This window comes from Sander vitreus, chromosome 11 (assembly GCF_031162955.1).
Source record: "Sander vitreus isolate 19-12246 chromosome 11, sanVit1, whole genome shotgun sequence".
Taxonomy (NCBI): domain Eukaryota; kingdom Metazoa; phylum Chordata; class Actinopteri; order Perciformes; family Percidae; genus Sander; species Sander vitreus.
The window spans coordinates 18269367-18283004 of record NC_135865.1 but is presented as its reverse complement, the minus strand read 5'-3'; the positions used below and the strand labels follow the sequence as shown (position 1 = coordinate 18283004).

General features: G+C 42.2%; 1 protein-coding gene across 3 annotated transcripts in view; it reads right to left on the bottom strand.

Annotated features, from left to right (window-relative positions):
• Positions 1-12654, bottom strand: part of gsk3ba (glycogen synthase kinase 3 beta, genome duplicate a) — a 34208-nt gene extending 21554 nt beyond the window's left edge. For 2 of the 3 annotated variants that reach the window (XM_078262064.1, XM_078262066.1), the window contains exons 1-2: positions 11794-12654; positions 2008-2201 (exon numbers count right to left, since the gene is read on the bottom strand). In XM_078262064.1, the coding sequence (XP_078118190.1) occupies positions 2008-2201; positions 11794-11881 (282 nt within the window). In that variant the 5' untranslated portion in view covers positions 11882-12654. Of the gene's footprint in view, positions 1-2007; positions 2202-7759; positions 8976-11793 lie in introns of those variants that run through there. The other variant, XM_078262067.1, reaches the window with a different exon arrangement.
• Between the last annotated feature and the right edge of the window lie 984 nt (positions 12655-13638).

The window sequence follows — 13638 nt, the reverse complement described above, 5'->3', positions numbered from 1 at the left end:
ATTTCTAATCTTCTCTATTATAATTACAAGATGTTTTGAGCCTAAATCCTTCAAAGAACAGAGTCACGGTGTGTAGGTCTTTCAGCGCACATATGGAAAACATTATAGTCACACATTGATGTATTGCATCATCTTAACTGTGCACTTTGGCTGTAAATGCTGTGCCTTGTTCTGTGAAAGCCAGGGAATGTGCGATACAGACACAACAAACTCAAGTGTTGCGTGTATAGAGGGGATCAACGTGACCCTGGACATAACATTCACAAACCTTTTTTTTCCCCTGTGGCAGTTGAAAACCTCTGCTGTTGAATTATATTGTATTATACTGAGGGGTGTTACTAATAATTTGTCCAACCCAATTAACAGGGTTTCCCCTATAAATCTAAATATCCATTGTGTTTCTCCTACATTCATCCTGCAGTGACGCACTGCAGTGAGTCCATGAACGAGGCAACCGGGTAGTCTGTAACAGCAGGCTCTGTAGTAAACAACATGCTAACGTGCTGATGGATTCTGTGTTTTAGCTAGGGTTGGGTACCGAAACCTGGTACTAAGATGGCACCGGTGCTCAAACGACAGGTATCTACTGGACCGAATAGCAACGTGGATTCCGGTGCCTCATTTCGGTGCCACTAAAATGCCTGCGCTTCTCTCTGATGCTCCGAAACGGACGTTACAGGCAACAGAAGCATCGCTGCTCGTGACGCTAGTTAACACTACACTTGACAGCAGGTAACATTAGCCTACCATTAGCTAGTAGCTGGATTAAACACAGTTAAAATGCTGACAGCTAACTTTAAAACGGTGTGTAAAAGTGTGACTGTATTTCACTGTAGAGTTGATTCCAACACGGGGATGTAACAGTCTGCAGCTGCCGTTGTCGGAAAAACAACACAGACGGTAGTTCAATTAAAACTGGTAGTCTAAGCCCCGTTTTTGTCGTTTACCAGCAATTTACCAGTGAAATAAGTTTTGTTAAGTGAGTTTTTGTCATTACATTATTAATAAATCATTTAATTTTGACCATATTGCCTCTTTTTTTATTTTTTATTTTTTAAGTATCGCTTTAGCTCCGGTATCGAAAAAACAAAACAAATGATACCCAGCCCTAGTTTAAGCTGACCCGGACCAGAGAAACTTCAGTTAAAACAGATTGGAAAAATAGCCTTTTAAATGCTACATTGCTTGATAGGAAATAACGGGAGTAACAGGTAACAACCACCAGCTTTAAAATGACATATTTTTAAGTGAATGTAGGTGTATCTGTAGTGTATATGTCCAAAATATCAGACATCATTTTAACACTGGTCAACAGCACGTATTCGGTATTACCCAATAATATGACTGTTGCATGCACTATAAACTTAATGAGAATCTAAACAGCTGTCCTGCAGGCTTGGCAGTCTCAGGTCTTTTATCATTGAGCTGTGAGCTAGCAGCAGGGACACTGAGGTTCCCCCCTCCCCTCCCCCGCATCAAGAGTGCAGCAAATAGAGAACAGACAATGTTGCCCCAGCCGAGAAACAACAAGCCATCAGTCAAATCTATTATAAAACACAGGAGGAGGATTCCAGTAGACCTTTGCATGGAAGGAAATATGACATTTCCACGGTGGCAACTGAACTAAACTTGACAGATGAGTGTTAATGAGTTCAAGTTTGTTTGTGGGAGAAACGACCCCTACCACCACTACAATACACACACTTCCTTCAAGAAAATACACACATTAAAGCAAGAATGTGTCAAGAGGAAAAAAACAAAGAAGTTTTGCCTTTATTTTTTCTCAGTTGGCAGCTTCACTGATCTCTGTTCTTGTGAAAGATCACTCCATTCATGCCTCTTTCACAGTCACTCAGTCACATTCATTAATTGGAGAAAATAGAGTAAGAGTGCTTAATCATTTATACATGCTGCTTTTCTCCGTCCTCTTGTGTCTTGCTTTTAGTTGAGAAGCGAGAGAGTTGAGTAAGCTGAAAGATACATTGTGTTTGTGTGTGCATGTTTTACCTTAAACCTCTTGTCTTGCAGGACCTTCTTGATGGCCACCATCTCTCCGGTGTCGCAGAGTTTAGCCTGGTAGACAACGCCAAACGAGCCGTTGCCGATGACCTTAGTGTCCGTGTAGCTCACCTCCTGCGGCCGGTCGGGGCCTTGGCCTGGGGTGGCCACGACTGTTGTTACCTTGCCTCCATCTTTATCCCCTAAAGAGAAAGATCGCAAAATGCAAATGCTCAAAACCAAGTAGTGATATGCACAAATTCAGGTGTGGGAGAGAGAGCAATCTGACATCAGAGATATGATAGATTAAGGTACTGTAAAGCATTACCAATGTCAAATAATAGTGAAAAATGCCCATCGCAAAAACCTAGGTGACATTTTCAAATAGCTTGTAGTATCCCAACAAACACTCCAAACCCCAAAGATATTACATTTACAATAATATATCTTGTAGAGTGTGACTGGAGCATCTCAAGGCTCAATAGCCTCCTTGTTAGAGAAGCCAATTTGTTAATGACAGGTTGCAGGTTTAAATGCGTGCTGACAAATTTCTTGGCTGAGAGAAACAGAACAAGACAGCCTCCTTCTTTAGCCACAGCCAGTTTAACCGCGCATTTGTGCCGGCAGTTCTTTCTTGTGGTCAACAGCTGTGGTAGTACTGACTGAGTGTGAATCATGGCTAAGCTCAAACAGAGCCTCCAAGCTCCAAAGCTTGTCTCTATAAGTGAATGTGAAATTTGTTTGCAGTGTTTAAGTCTACTTTGAGTATTAGGCCATTAAAGAGCAAATATCTAGAGAAAACAATCAAGTGTGCGACTGCCATCTTACACGCTACAGAGAGAAAGACACTTGAATTCTGCAATCTGCATTGCAAGCTTTCTGAGACTATCACCATAAAGGCCCCGGACACACAGAGCCAATAATCGGCCGTTGGACAGTCTGGCGAGGTCAGTGACTCGAGTCTGTTCGGTGTGTTCCGTGCCGTCGTCCGTCAGAGGGGCCATCAGACTTCATTTTGGCCGATTTGACATGTATAATCAGGAGGGCGGGCACTGCCGGCAGTCGGACTCAAATGACCAATCTGATTGGTAGAGTGCTAACCCAGAAACAGGGAGCGGAATGAGCGTGACTAGAGTCTCTCAAAATCTGACGAAAATCTTTTAAACTGACCTTTGTCGATCTGAAATGAAGACAGATTCAGCAACTGCATGGCCTATTTCTCGCTTAAAATGTTTTCAGAAACACGTTTCGGTGAACTATTTTAGTGAAATATGAGATTGTATTCTGAACAAGCCGCCATGACAGTCTGGCTTTGAATTTCCAGAGAAACCAGACCCACGTGACGCGTTCGTCCAATCAGCTGCCGGTTTTCATTTTTGGGCTACAATACAGATTAGCACCGCCTGCCGTTATGGAGACGTATTACGTCCCGTCGCTTTGGTGTGTTCAGAGGCACTTTTTTGACCAACTCGGGGACACTGATAAGTCCAACTGCATTTTCTGCCGAGGGTTGGCCGTCTGGTGTGTGTCTGCAGCTTAAGACTCATTGCTTTGGACAGATTCACCGACCACTGTGTACAGACAAATTTCCAAGATTATTATCAGTGAAAAGTCAAAAGCTAACAAGACTGTATCTGATGCTAATGCACTATATACTATCGGAATCTGCTTTCACATGCCCCTCCTCCCCTTTATGCCTTCCTCTCTAGTCAGTCAGGAGCTGGCTCTGCTCCCCTGAGATCCCGACGTGGAGGCTTTTCCTGTTTAAGTGGGCTCCCTCCCCACAGAAGTGTCAAGGAGCAAAATTCACATTAGGCAGTTAAAAGAACAAACTGGCAAGATTGTGTGTCGTGTGCCTGCTCCTTACTTCCAATCCCTTGACAGGCTCTCAAATTAAACACAAAACCTTTGCACAACCTATGCGACTAAATCCGACCGCAACACCTGCTCAACCCTCTCAATCTACTTATTAGTCTTATTAGCATATTCCTCTTTCACACAAGCTGTAGCAGAAAAGGGTTATGTATGAGCTCAAACACCCACACACCTAAAGTAATTAAAAATCTTTGTGAAATGTGTCTAAATTTTGATTTGAATGAACGCATTTATCAACAGCTCGCAGTGGGTACAGAATCATATTGATGGGTGGATTAGTGCTGCTTAATAACCGACGGTTCTAGATCATGGTGTTATTTAACAGAAACTTTGTGCAGCATGCTGTGGCAGCAGGCCACTTGAGGAGACTTGCAGGTCACAGCGTCCTGTCCATATGAGGACTGGCAAACTACCAGTTAGTCTGTGTGTGAGTTTTTGCATTAACAAAGTGATTGGATTAACTAACCCTCCATGGCTTAAAATATTTGAACACCAGAAAGTTGACATTTTGACCGAGACAGTAACACAGAGTGCAGAGGTTTGCTGGTCTTTTTCATTGGCTCACTGGGATAATTTTCCAGCAGGGATACTTTTACCTCTGTGTGACCAGTGAGTGGTCCAATTACTGAAGATGTGATTATGATCAAACAATAGGGGAAGGGAGGAGAAGGGTCTGAGAAACCAACAGGACCGAGTCTAGAAAGAGAAACTGAAGACAGATTCTGTAATGACAGAAATAGACTTTCTGAGAGAGAGACAGAGAGACAGAGAGAGAGAGAGAGAGAAATATGACTGCCTACATATTCCAGCAGGGCCATTTCTATGACGCCTCTGCACTTCCTCAAACCGTGAGAAACACACATACAGTTCACAGTGAGACCATACACTGGTGCAAATAAGGAATAACCAAGCAATCAGATTGCAATTGAATGATCTGCATTTTAAGAGAGACTGATTGGAAGCCAGTGTGAAGCATGACCTTTCACACACTAATCTGGCATAGCCTTAAAATCTTGAAATATTAATCTTCACACAGATTTCCCTCCATTAGGATAAATAATAATAGTAGAAAACAATCAACGACAATGAATGATGATTTTTTTGTAATTTCACTTGTTTCAAGCTAGAAGCACCTTTTCATTAAAACAAATTATGAACCAATGAATTATGAACAAATTAAGTGTTAAAAATGTCCCTTAGCCCCACATATAATGAGACAAAAATGTAAATCACAGCCTCTACAGAGAAACGCAACAATTTACAACATGTGCTTGCAGCATTGCCATAATTACTTTGTCAATTAGCCTGCCGTGAGAAAATAATTAGCCAGAGGCGTCAATAGTCAATTCAGGTCACCAGACTCTAGCTCAACCCACAACATGTGTACACGGTGGGGCCAGAAAAACACCACTGTTGAGCAGTTGCAAGACACGTGGGACCAGAATGTATCAAAAGATCCAAGCCGTATGATCCAAGTTTAAGTAAAGGAGACAAAACATGCACTGCTAACTTATCAACACAATTATTGGTAGACACAATGTAGACAATTGGTAGTCAAAAGTGGGTGCATTTTCCTGACTGACACAAAATGTATTTGACACACAGCAGATCTTTTCTACACATGCACAAACTTGAATTCTACGTGCAGCATTCTTTCACAGGTTCACAGGGGTGATCTACAACCACAGGCTTTGAAATTACTGCACACAATTTTATAAGCTCAAGATTTTATTGAGCTTCATTTGAGCCCATCAATCTTTGGTTACTAAAAGTAGACTTGAAGTAGCACACTGACATTCTGGCATGCATACAAGTGTGCTCACTCTTCAAGATATATGCCCAAATAATCCAACATTATTAGGAAGTTTGATTTGGTGTTCAAACAAATTACTGTGTATTTCTTTTCTTTTTTTAACTGCCTTAAGATTGAGATCTTATGATATGATCTCTGAGACAAACAATTTGTAGGAACTCAAAGCCAAATACACCGCAATCTGAAAACTTTTTATTTAGGCTATATTCAGAGGACCATTAATCGTATGGGTGCAAGTTGTCCTTTTGGAGTTTATATAAAATGTATTTTGTTTGACATAGGAGTCCAAACAAAGAAATCAATTGCAACAATTTAATACTTGAATCCTCCTGACATGAGCCACCCAGGTGGCTATGGGGTAATCATTTGCTTTGTTAATTTATGAGGCATCAGGTTGTAGTGGTAACATTATCAATGGATTTACTGCAATGAGGGATATCTTTCACACACAATTCATGTCGAATCACTACGAGTCAATGTCACAGCATGTGCACCTGCCAATGTCGATGTGTTCATTCCTCTCTGAAATTTGGCAAACACATACAATCCTATATACAGCGTGTATTAACAGTTTGGCAAGCACAGTTAAATTATAATATCTCACACACACACAGTGGCTGATTACTATCAATCATTCCCAACTGTCAAAAGCACTTACTTAGGTTAAGAGACTGTGTTAATATGCTGGATATTAGGGCTGCAATTAATAATTATTTTCATAGCTGATTAATCCATCGATTATTTTCTCGATTAATCAATTAGTTGTTTGATCTATAAAAATGTCAAAACATGGTGAAAAATGTGGATCAGTGTTTCCCAAAGCCTAAGATGACGTCCTCAAATGTCTTGTTTTGTCCAAAACTCAAAGATATTCAGTTTACTGTCACAGAGGAGAGAAGAAACTAGAAAATATTCACATTTAAGAAGCTGGAATCAGAGAATTTTTTATTTATTTATTTTTAAAATGACTCAAACTGATTAACCGATTATCAAAATAGTTGGCGATTAATTTAATAGTTGACAACAAATCGATTAATCGTTGCAGCTCTACTGGATATATTAATAGCTATCAGACTATATAAATCACAGTATGTGACTGACTGGACTGCAGGGAAAAGTGACATTTGTGAGGAATGTATGAAGAAATTTGCTAAATACCTGGACAACATGTGTGCCGGTACTAATGCAAAGTGCAAAGTGTTCCACTACTGTTGCAAGGCTGATGAGATAATTCTCCACATTACTGGAACATCCAGTCACAGGAATGTCCCCACTGACACAGATATTTGGCTAAGCAATGTTTGGTTAAAAACCCACTGATACCTTGATGTCTTGATCTGACACGATGGGGATGCATAGATCTTAGATATAACAGTGGTGTGCAGCCTGCAGATCTACACTGACTACACCCAACGGACTGCCCAGAGATTGATTATCTTCTCATGTCTCCATAAAACTCAGCTCTCTTTTAAATCCTGTGAGTGATTCTGCTGGTTCTTCTCTGCAAGTCCTTTCCGTTTCATTTGGAATCAAAGAATATAATTAGTTCATTTTGTCCCCATCATCACACAGGGACAGAGAGGAAAGGGGAGAAAAGAGGGAGAGAGAGCTCCGCTTTGAAATGCTAAACAGGCCGCTTATTGTTTCTGGCCAGCTGCCTCGCCCCAAATAACAAAACCAAAGAGTGCTCATATGGGTGTAACATAGGTATGTGTGTGTGTGTGTGTGTGTGTGTGTGTGTGTGTGTGTGTGTGTGTGTGTGGGAGGGGTAAGAGCATTCTCTCCAGGATCATACACTCTGACTACAGCTGCTTGAGATAATCAGCAAAGTTATTCACACACATATGGGTGGAAGAGAGAGAGAGTGAGAGTGTGTGTGTGTGTGTGTGTGTGTGTGTGTGTGTGTGTGGGGGGGGGGTGGAGGTCAGGGTAATGGTAGATAATAACATGGTGACATGGCATTATATATAAATTCTGTCTAAAGTACAATCATGACACATCTGAATTTGCAAATACTGTTTGAATGAGTGACAAATCTGATGTTTTCTTTTGCGTAAACAAATAAGTTTGTACCTCAAGGCACCATAGAGTTAGCCTGGCTCCGCCCTCCTACTACTTCAGCTCAATTTTCATTTCCCTTCAGTACTCCGTCTGGGTTTGCGGTATATTCTTGGGTTTTCTCCGGTCAAATATTTGTAGGTCCAATCAGTGAACAGAGGGAGTGGCTGAGAATGATGACGTTGAAGACGTGCACTAGAAAGATGCGAGCGAAGCCATTCGGTCCGTTGTGGCAGCAATGCTGCCGAATATCCAGAAGTTAAAGCCCGAGCAAGAACAATCTTTGCTGAGTTTTGTTGGTGGCCATGATGTTGTGGCCCTCCTCCCCACGGGGTTCGGGAAAAGTTAGATTTTCCAGCTCGCTCAGTTAGTGGTGAAGGGGTTGGCTAAGGCTAACGCTAGCAATGCTAATGCTAAATATAGCCGATAGTTGTTGTCGGTCTCCCCTCTTGTTGCACATGCGCATGACATACGTCACGACCAAACGTTAGCGATTGGTTATGGCAGATCCAGAGTGGCTCTGGGCAGATCCAATAGTTTTAAACTTCAACAGAGTACCCGCCTTCAAGGAAGTTAACACTTGTCAATGGAGAGAGGCCAGACTCTGTACAAATGAAATGTACGAGTCTGGTAGGACCAGGCTACCATAGAGTCCCGTCGGAGCCCACATACTTTGTTGTTTGTTTACATAACTCACAGGGAAGGCAAAATGTTGTCACACCGGTAACTTCAGGGAAGTAGGAGTATTATTGTTTTTTTTCTCCGCTATCTCAGACTCCAGCAGTGGCCATGGTGTCTGGAATAGCAAAGCTGCAGGCTACTGGTAAGCTAACGTTACCCTGTGTCTTTAGCTGCATGCTACCAGCCCCGGTAAACTATGCTGTCCGCTGGGATTACCTGGGATTACCTTCAAGATACCTTCTTGAATGCTGTGGTTAACATGGGTTGAGTCGCTCTGTCCGTCTGTGCTCTCTTGGCCTCCAGGTCATCTCTCTGTTTTTTTTATTAGCTTTCAGGTTATCGTTGTACACTTGAAATGTCACAGGAACATTATTTTTTTTAAGCTGGGTAGGCTACTGTTGTATGAGAAGACCAATTAACACAACATTAAGGCAGCGCAAAATAGATAAACATCGGCTACTGCCATCGGTGCATGTCCCCTTCTTTGCCAATGGGCCAATGGCAGTAAGAGGGTGGATATCGGCCGGTTTTGATGTCCACTCGATGCATCCCTAGCAAATATGGTCCAAGAACTGCATATTAAAGTACAGTACATTACATGTCATTTAGCTGACATGTAATGTACCGCTTTTATCCTAAGCGACTTCCAATGAAGTGCTTTCAACCTTAAAGGTGCAAACTCCAGACAAGTAGTAAGCGCAAGTACATTAGCTTTAAATAAGCAAAACTACAAAGCCATATGAAAGTGCAGCTTTAATATATATATATATATATATATATATATATATATATATTACATTATAATGTTATGATAACCAGCGCTGTTATGTAGTCCTATGTTTCATTATTCAAGTTAAATCAAGAGGTTGCCTCACCTAGTTCTACATAACAGGTTTGGTTTAAGCCAGCAAATGCAATCACTTCTATCCTGTACATTTATCTATCATCAAACCCAGAGAGTCTGTGCCAGCCAGCATAGCAGACATCAAGCCAATTCCTTAAACACTTTTCTCAGCTGGACACAAGATAAAAGTCTGATTATTTCAACTGTTAACCCAATTCTTACCTTGATAACATGTTACTTAACCACGTCACTCCATAGATGCGTTAAGAGAACTGAATAACGTGATGGAGCCAAATTCAATCTAATGAAAGTTGCTCACCAGGTCGCTGGTTTCATTGTTTTGGTCCCCAATTAGAGACCTTCTCTGGATGAACTGGTTGACATCTTGCTAATTCCACAAACGCAAATGGCACAAATAGTTAACCAGAGTAAGTAAGATTTTTTTTATTGGACCTAATGGCCACATCATCACATCCCCTTCACCATACCTAGAGATTGGCATGGTTTTATTTCAGTTAGCCTAATAGCTGGTTTGATTTGCATTGAGAGATTATTTTATGGAAAGTACCCCATACCAATCTCTAGGTATGGTGAAGGGTATGTGATGATGTGATGATGTGGGGCTATTTTAATTCCAAAGGCCAAGGGAACTTTATCAGGATGCATAGTATCCTGGATCCATGAAATAACTGGCCTTTAAAAATAAAAACCTGCCTGCCTCTATGGGAATTTAACATAGGGGTGTACTTACTTATGCCCCCTGTATTTTAAGGAAGAACATTGATTTATTTAAGGTACATTATTCATTCACAAAGAAAATTGGTGTCCGTAAAGATTGGATGTTTCCTCATTTTTTTTAATTAAGGCATTAAGATCAATTTGCAAAAGATGATTTTTTTTATTCCTCTTTTTAGTCAACTTTAGCATGGGTGTCCTAATTTTTTCACATGACTGTACCAGATGAGTCTCTTGGAGAAAAACATTTTCAGGTTGAGAAAACTACAGCGAAATACTGGTGTAAAGCTCATATAATTTTAAGTCCACAAGTCCAAGCTCACATGTGGTGCTAATTCTGTAGTTTATGTCTGAACAACAATAAGGCCAAAGACCTTCAGAGTCCTCCAGTACATTTACCTGACTTATTGACGAGCACAACATTTCTTAAATTGTAGAGCATTCTCCTTTTAACAGCGACGTGCGCACATTACACACTGACAGGAACACACCAATGCTTCAACACCCATATCTGGGGCAAGTGGGTGTGCAATGTGTGTGTGTGTGTGTGTGTGTGTGTGTGTGTGTGTACACTGAGTGGTTTCCAGTGCCAAGGCCCAGGGGAGAGCCTCAGCCTCACCCCACTAACACACATCATCATCACATCACAGCCCTGAAGCACCACCAACATTCCTTAACAGCCTATTTTTTTTTCCCTCACACGCAAGATAAGAAAAGGTAGGTACAGTAGATGTCTCCACACCCAGTACAGTCATCATTAATGAGGATAATCTCATCAATAATTAATTCCACTTAGCCAGAACAGTCTAAAACACATTTCGTCACACAACTGTAACAACAATTATGTTTCTAGTGTCATATCACTATATCCGTAATTGATTGTCATATAGTCCAGCTCTATTAGGGACACTTGAATACCTGAACTATCTGCAATTTCAGACACACTTGCAGGGTGATGAAATGCTTTAAAATGCCAGTTTGCAAAGAGGAAATTATACAGGCAGTGGAAAGGTGATAGTGTGAAATGCCTTGAACTAGTAGCAGAGATCATATAAAGCAGAAATTTAAAAGAGATGTGTATGGACCAATTCCATCTCTGCAGCCAGTCTATAACAAGCCTCCGGCACGACGGTGCCACTACTGTGGCTTCAGGAAAAGGATACTGCCTGGGTGTCACACAGCTCCAGTCGTCGCAACGTCTGATTTCGACACGGCCCATAGACTATCGGATCAGTGAACCAGCCTACCCCGTGATCACGTCAGTTTCACCCGAGTCAACTATGGGCACACCATCCGCTTTGACAGTTGCGTAATAGACCGGCCCTATCGCTTTAACTCAATTACGCATATGGTTGGTGCTATGTAGCAAAGCCGCTATTATATCTAATCTACGTTCAAATGGACAATAATCAGACAGGATCTGCGGTACAAAGAGAAGGCTTGATTCTTGCCCTTGGTCGGTGCCAACCCTACCCTCCTCTGGCCCGGCCCTGCCCGGCGTGGCCTGCTAACCTGGTCAGGCTGGCCAGCCCCGGGGAGGCGCGTCAGAGCGCAGCTGTGTGTGCTCACTCCGGGGGGAACGATGTGTGCGTGCCACTCAGCACCGGCCAATCTCAGTCAGTGACACAGATATATGACAGGGCTAAGCTATCGGGAGCTAACGTCATGCTCGCTTGACACATTTTCTGCCTGGCTAGTGAGGAGACATTTAGCGAGGATATGTAACCCACACTGGGCCTGCTGCATGCAGAAAAGGTAGGCTACTCTAGAATTACAGGGGTGTACTTACTGCTGACTTTCATGCTGCCGAAAGCCGAGGGCTGCGGCACTGGTTTGCAGCTCTCCGCGAAGGATGTGGTCCTGGGCCGACCCGACATGATCCAATCCCTTTGATTCTCTCTCGACTCGGAGACTGTGACTTGCTAAACGGCAGGGCTGATCGATTCGCCGAAACTTCTCATCCAAAAAGGATGCCAGTAAATTAATACCACTATAATTCAGAGGGAGGACAGGCAGAAAGTGATCCCTTTATCCTTCACTCTAGTTCCTAACACCTAATAAACTACCCTTTCTTGGCCACCAACGGTCAATCAGAGCAGCATTTCTTCCTTATATTCCAGGTTTTCTTTCAGCGGGCCTTTGAAGACACGTCTCCGACTAAAATAGTCATGAATCTGGCCTCTCCCTGTGGCCCCCCGATTAAACCCAATTGCGATTTCTTTCTGGATACAGAAGCAATTTCACAAAGATGAAGGAGGGTGAGATCAGATATTAAGAGAGCTGATCCAATGCGGATCAAAGTTAAATGCGGCGTTTTCTTGACGATTCGGGACACATGCAGTTCCTCTTCATATCCCGATGTGGAGGCTCAATGATCCGACTGCCATGGCGGCTCCCTCGCTATACCCTAGCCTACAGACCGTCCAACGGAAAATCGGCCAATTGCCACAGTCTCCCTCAACGAATTCAACGGATTCAAAATCCGCCCTCGTTGCCGTCAAATTTCGGTGTCTTCACCGAAGCTCCGGGGCAGCGACCTCTTCAGAAAATGATGGTCTTTAGGTACAGAGTGCGACGATACTGAATTTCTTTTTTTATTCCTTCCCCATAGGTTTCGGGCTCGCTGTCTTTGTCGCTGCGCACGTTAGCTACGTCATTTCCGTAAAAGGTTACAGGGATTGCTCCGCTTTCATGGAAGGAGGTTCACGCTGTTGACGTAAATCGCGACGGAGAATAGAAAAACTGTGAACGCGCAAACGGCGAATCTGGGGTGGCCGATTTAGCCAATCAGAGAGGGTATCCTTCAGAAATTGACGTCGACCGTGTTCCTGTAGTCCAATTAGAACGCCGCTCTTGAGCACCACATGGCACAATTTTCTTGGCACCGCCCTCACGACTTCAAAGGATTTTTCCCATGCCGCGACAGGGACAATGGGCGGATCTGCTCCCAGGATTAATGACTTTGTCGGCCAATGGAGCTCCTAAACCTAGACTGTCAGTTCAACTGGAACCAGCTGTCACAGGTCATGCAGCACTGTTGCTATGTTAAGTCACAGAAGCCCGTCCACTATCGCTTTTCCACATTTTTTTTTTTATACACGCATCCCTCTAGCACAATCATTTAATTAGTACCCAGAATGCCCCTTATAAAGGGTTTATAAATTGTAAATAAATCATTTATCACATCGCTATATCACTCTCTTTGCACTACCCTCATTCCCACGACTAACTAAATCATTTGCACCACATCTTATTACCATATTCCAGTGATGTTGTACACATTGTATGAACAACTAGTATAGTTTCCTTAGTAAATAAAGTGCAGTTTCATCTTTCAGTTGTACTATTACTGTGTACATATTTTATACTCTAATACTGCCTATTATATTTTATTACCAATTATTTTTTATTAATATCTTTGACTTATTTATACATGTTACCTGTGTGTGGTATGAAGGGGGCTAAAACAGAATCTCTCATTCCTTTGTTGTATACTGGCAATAAAGCTGAACCTTAAACATTACTCATGCATGTAGATCAGCTGCTAAAAACCCATTTCGGGTTGCCAGGTTGTGAAAAATTCCTTTGGCTGGTGTTTCTTCTTTATGTTTGGTAATCAAGTTGTTGTAAATGT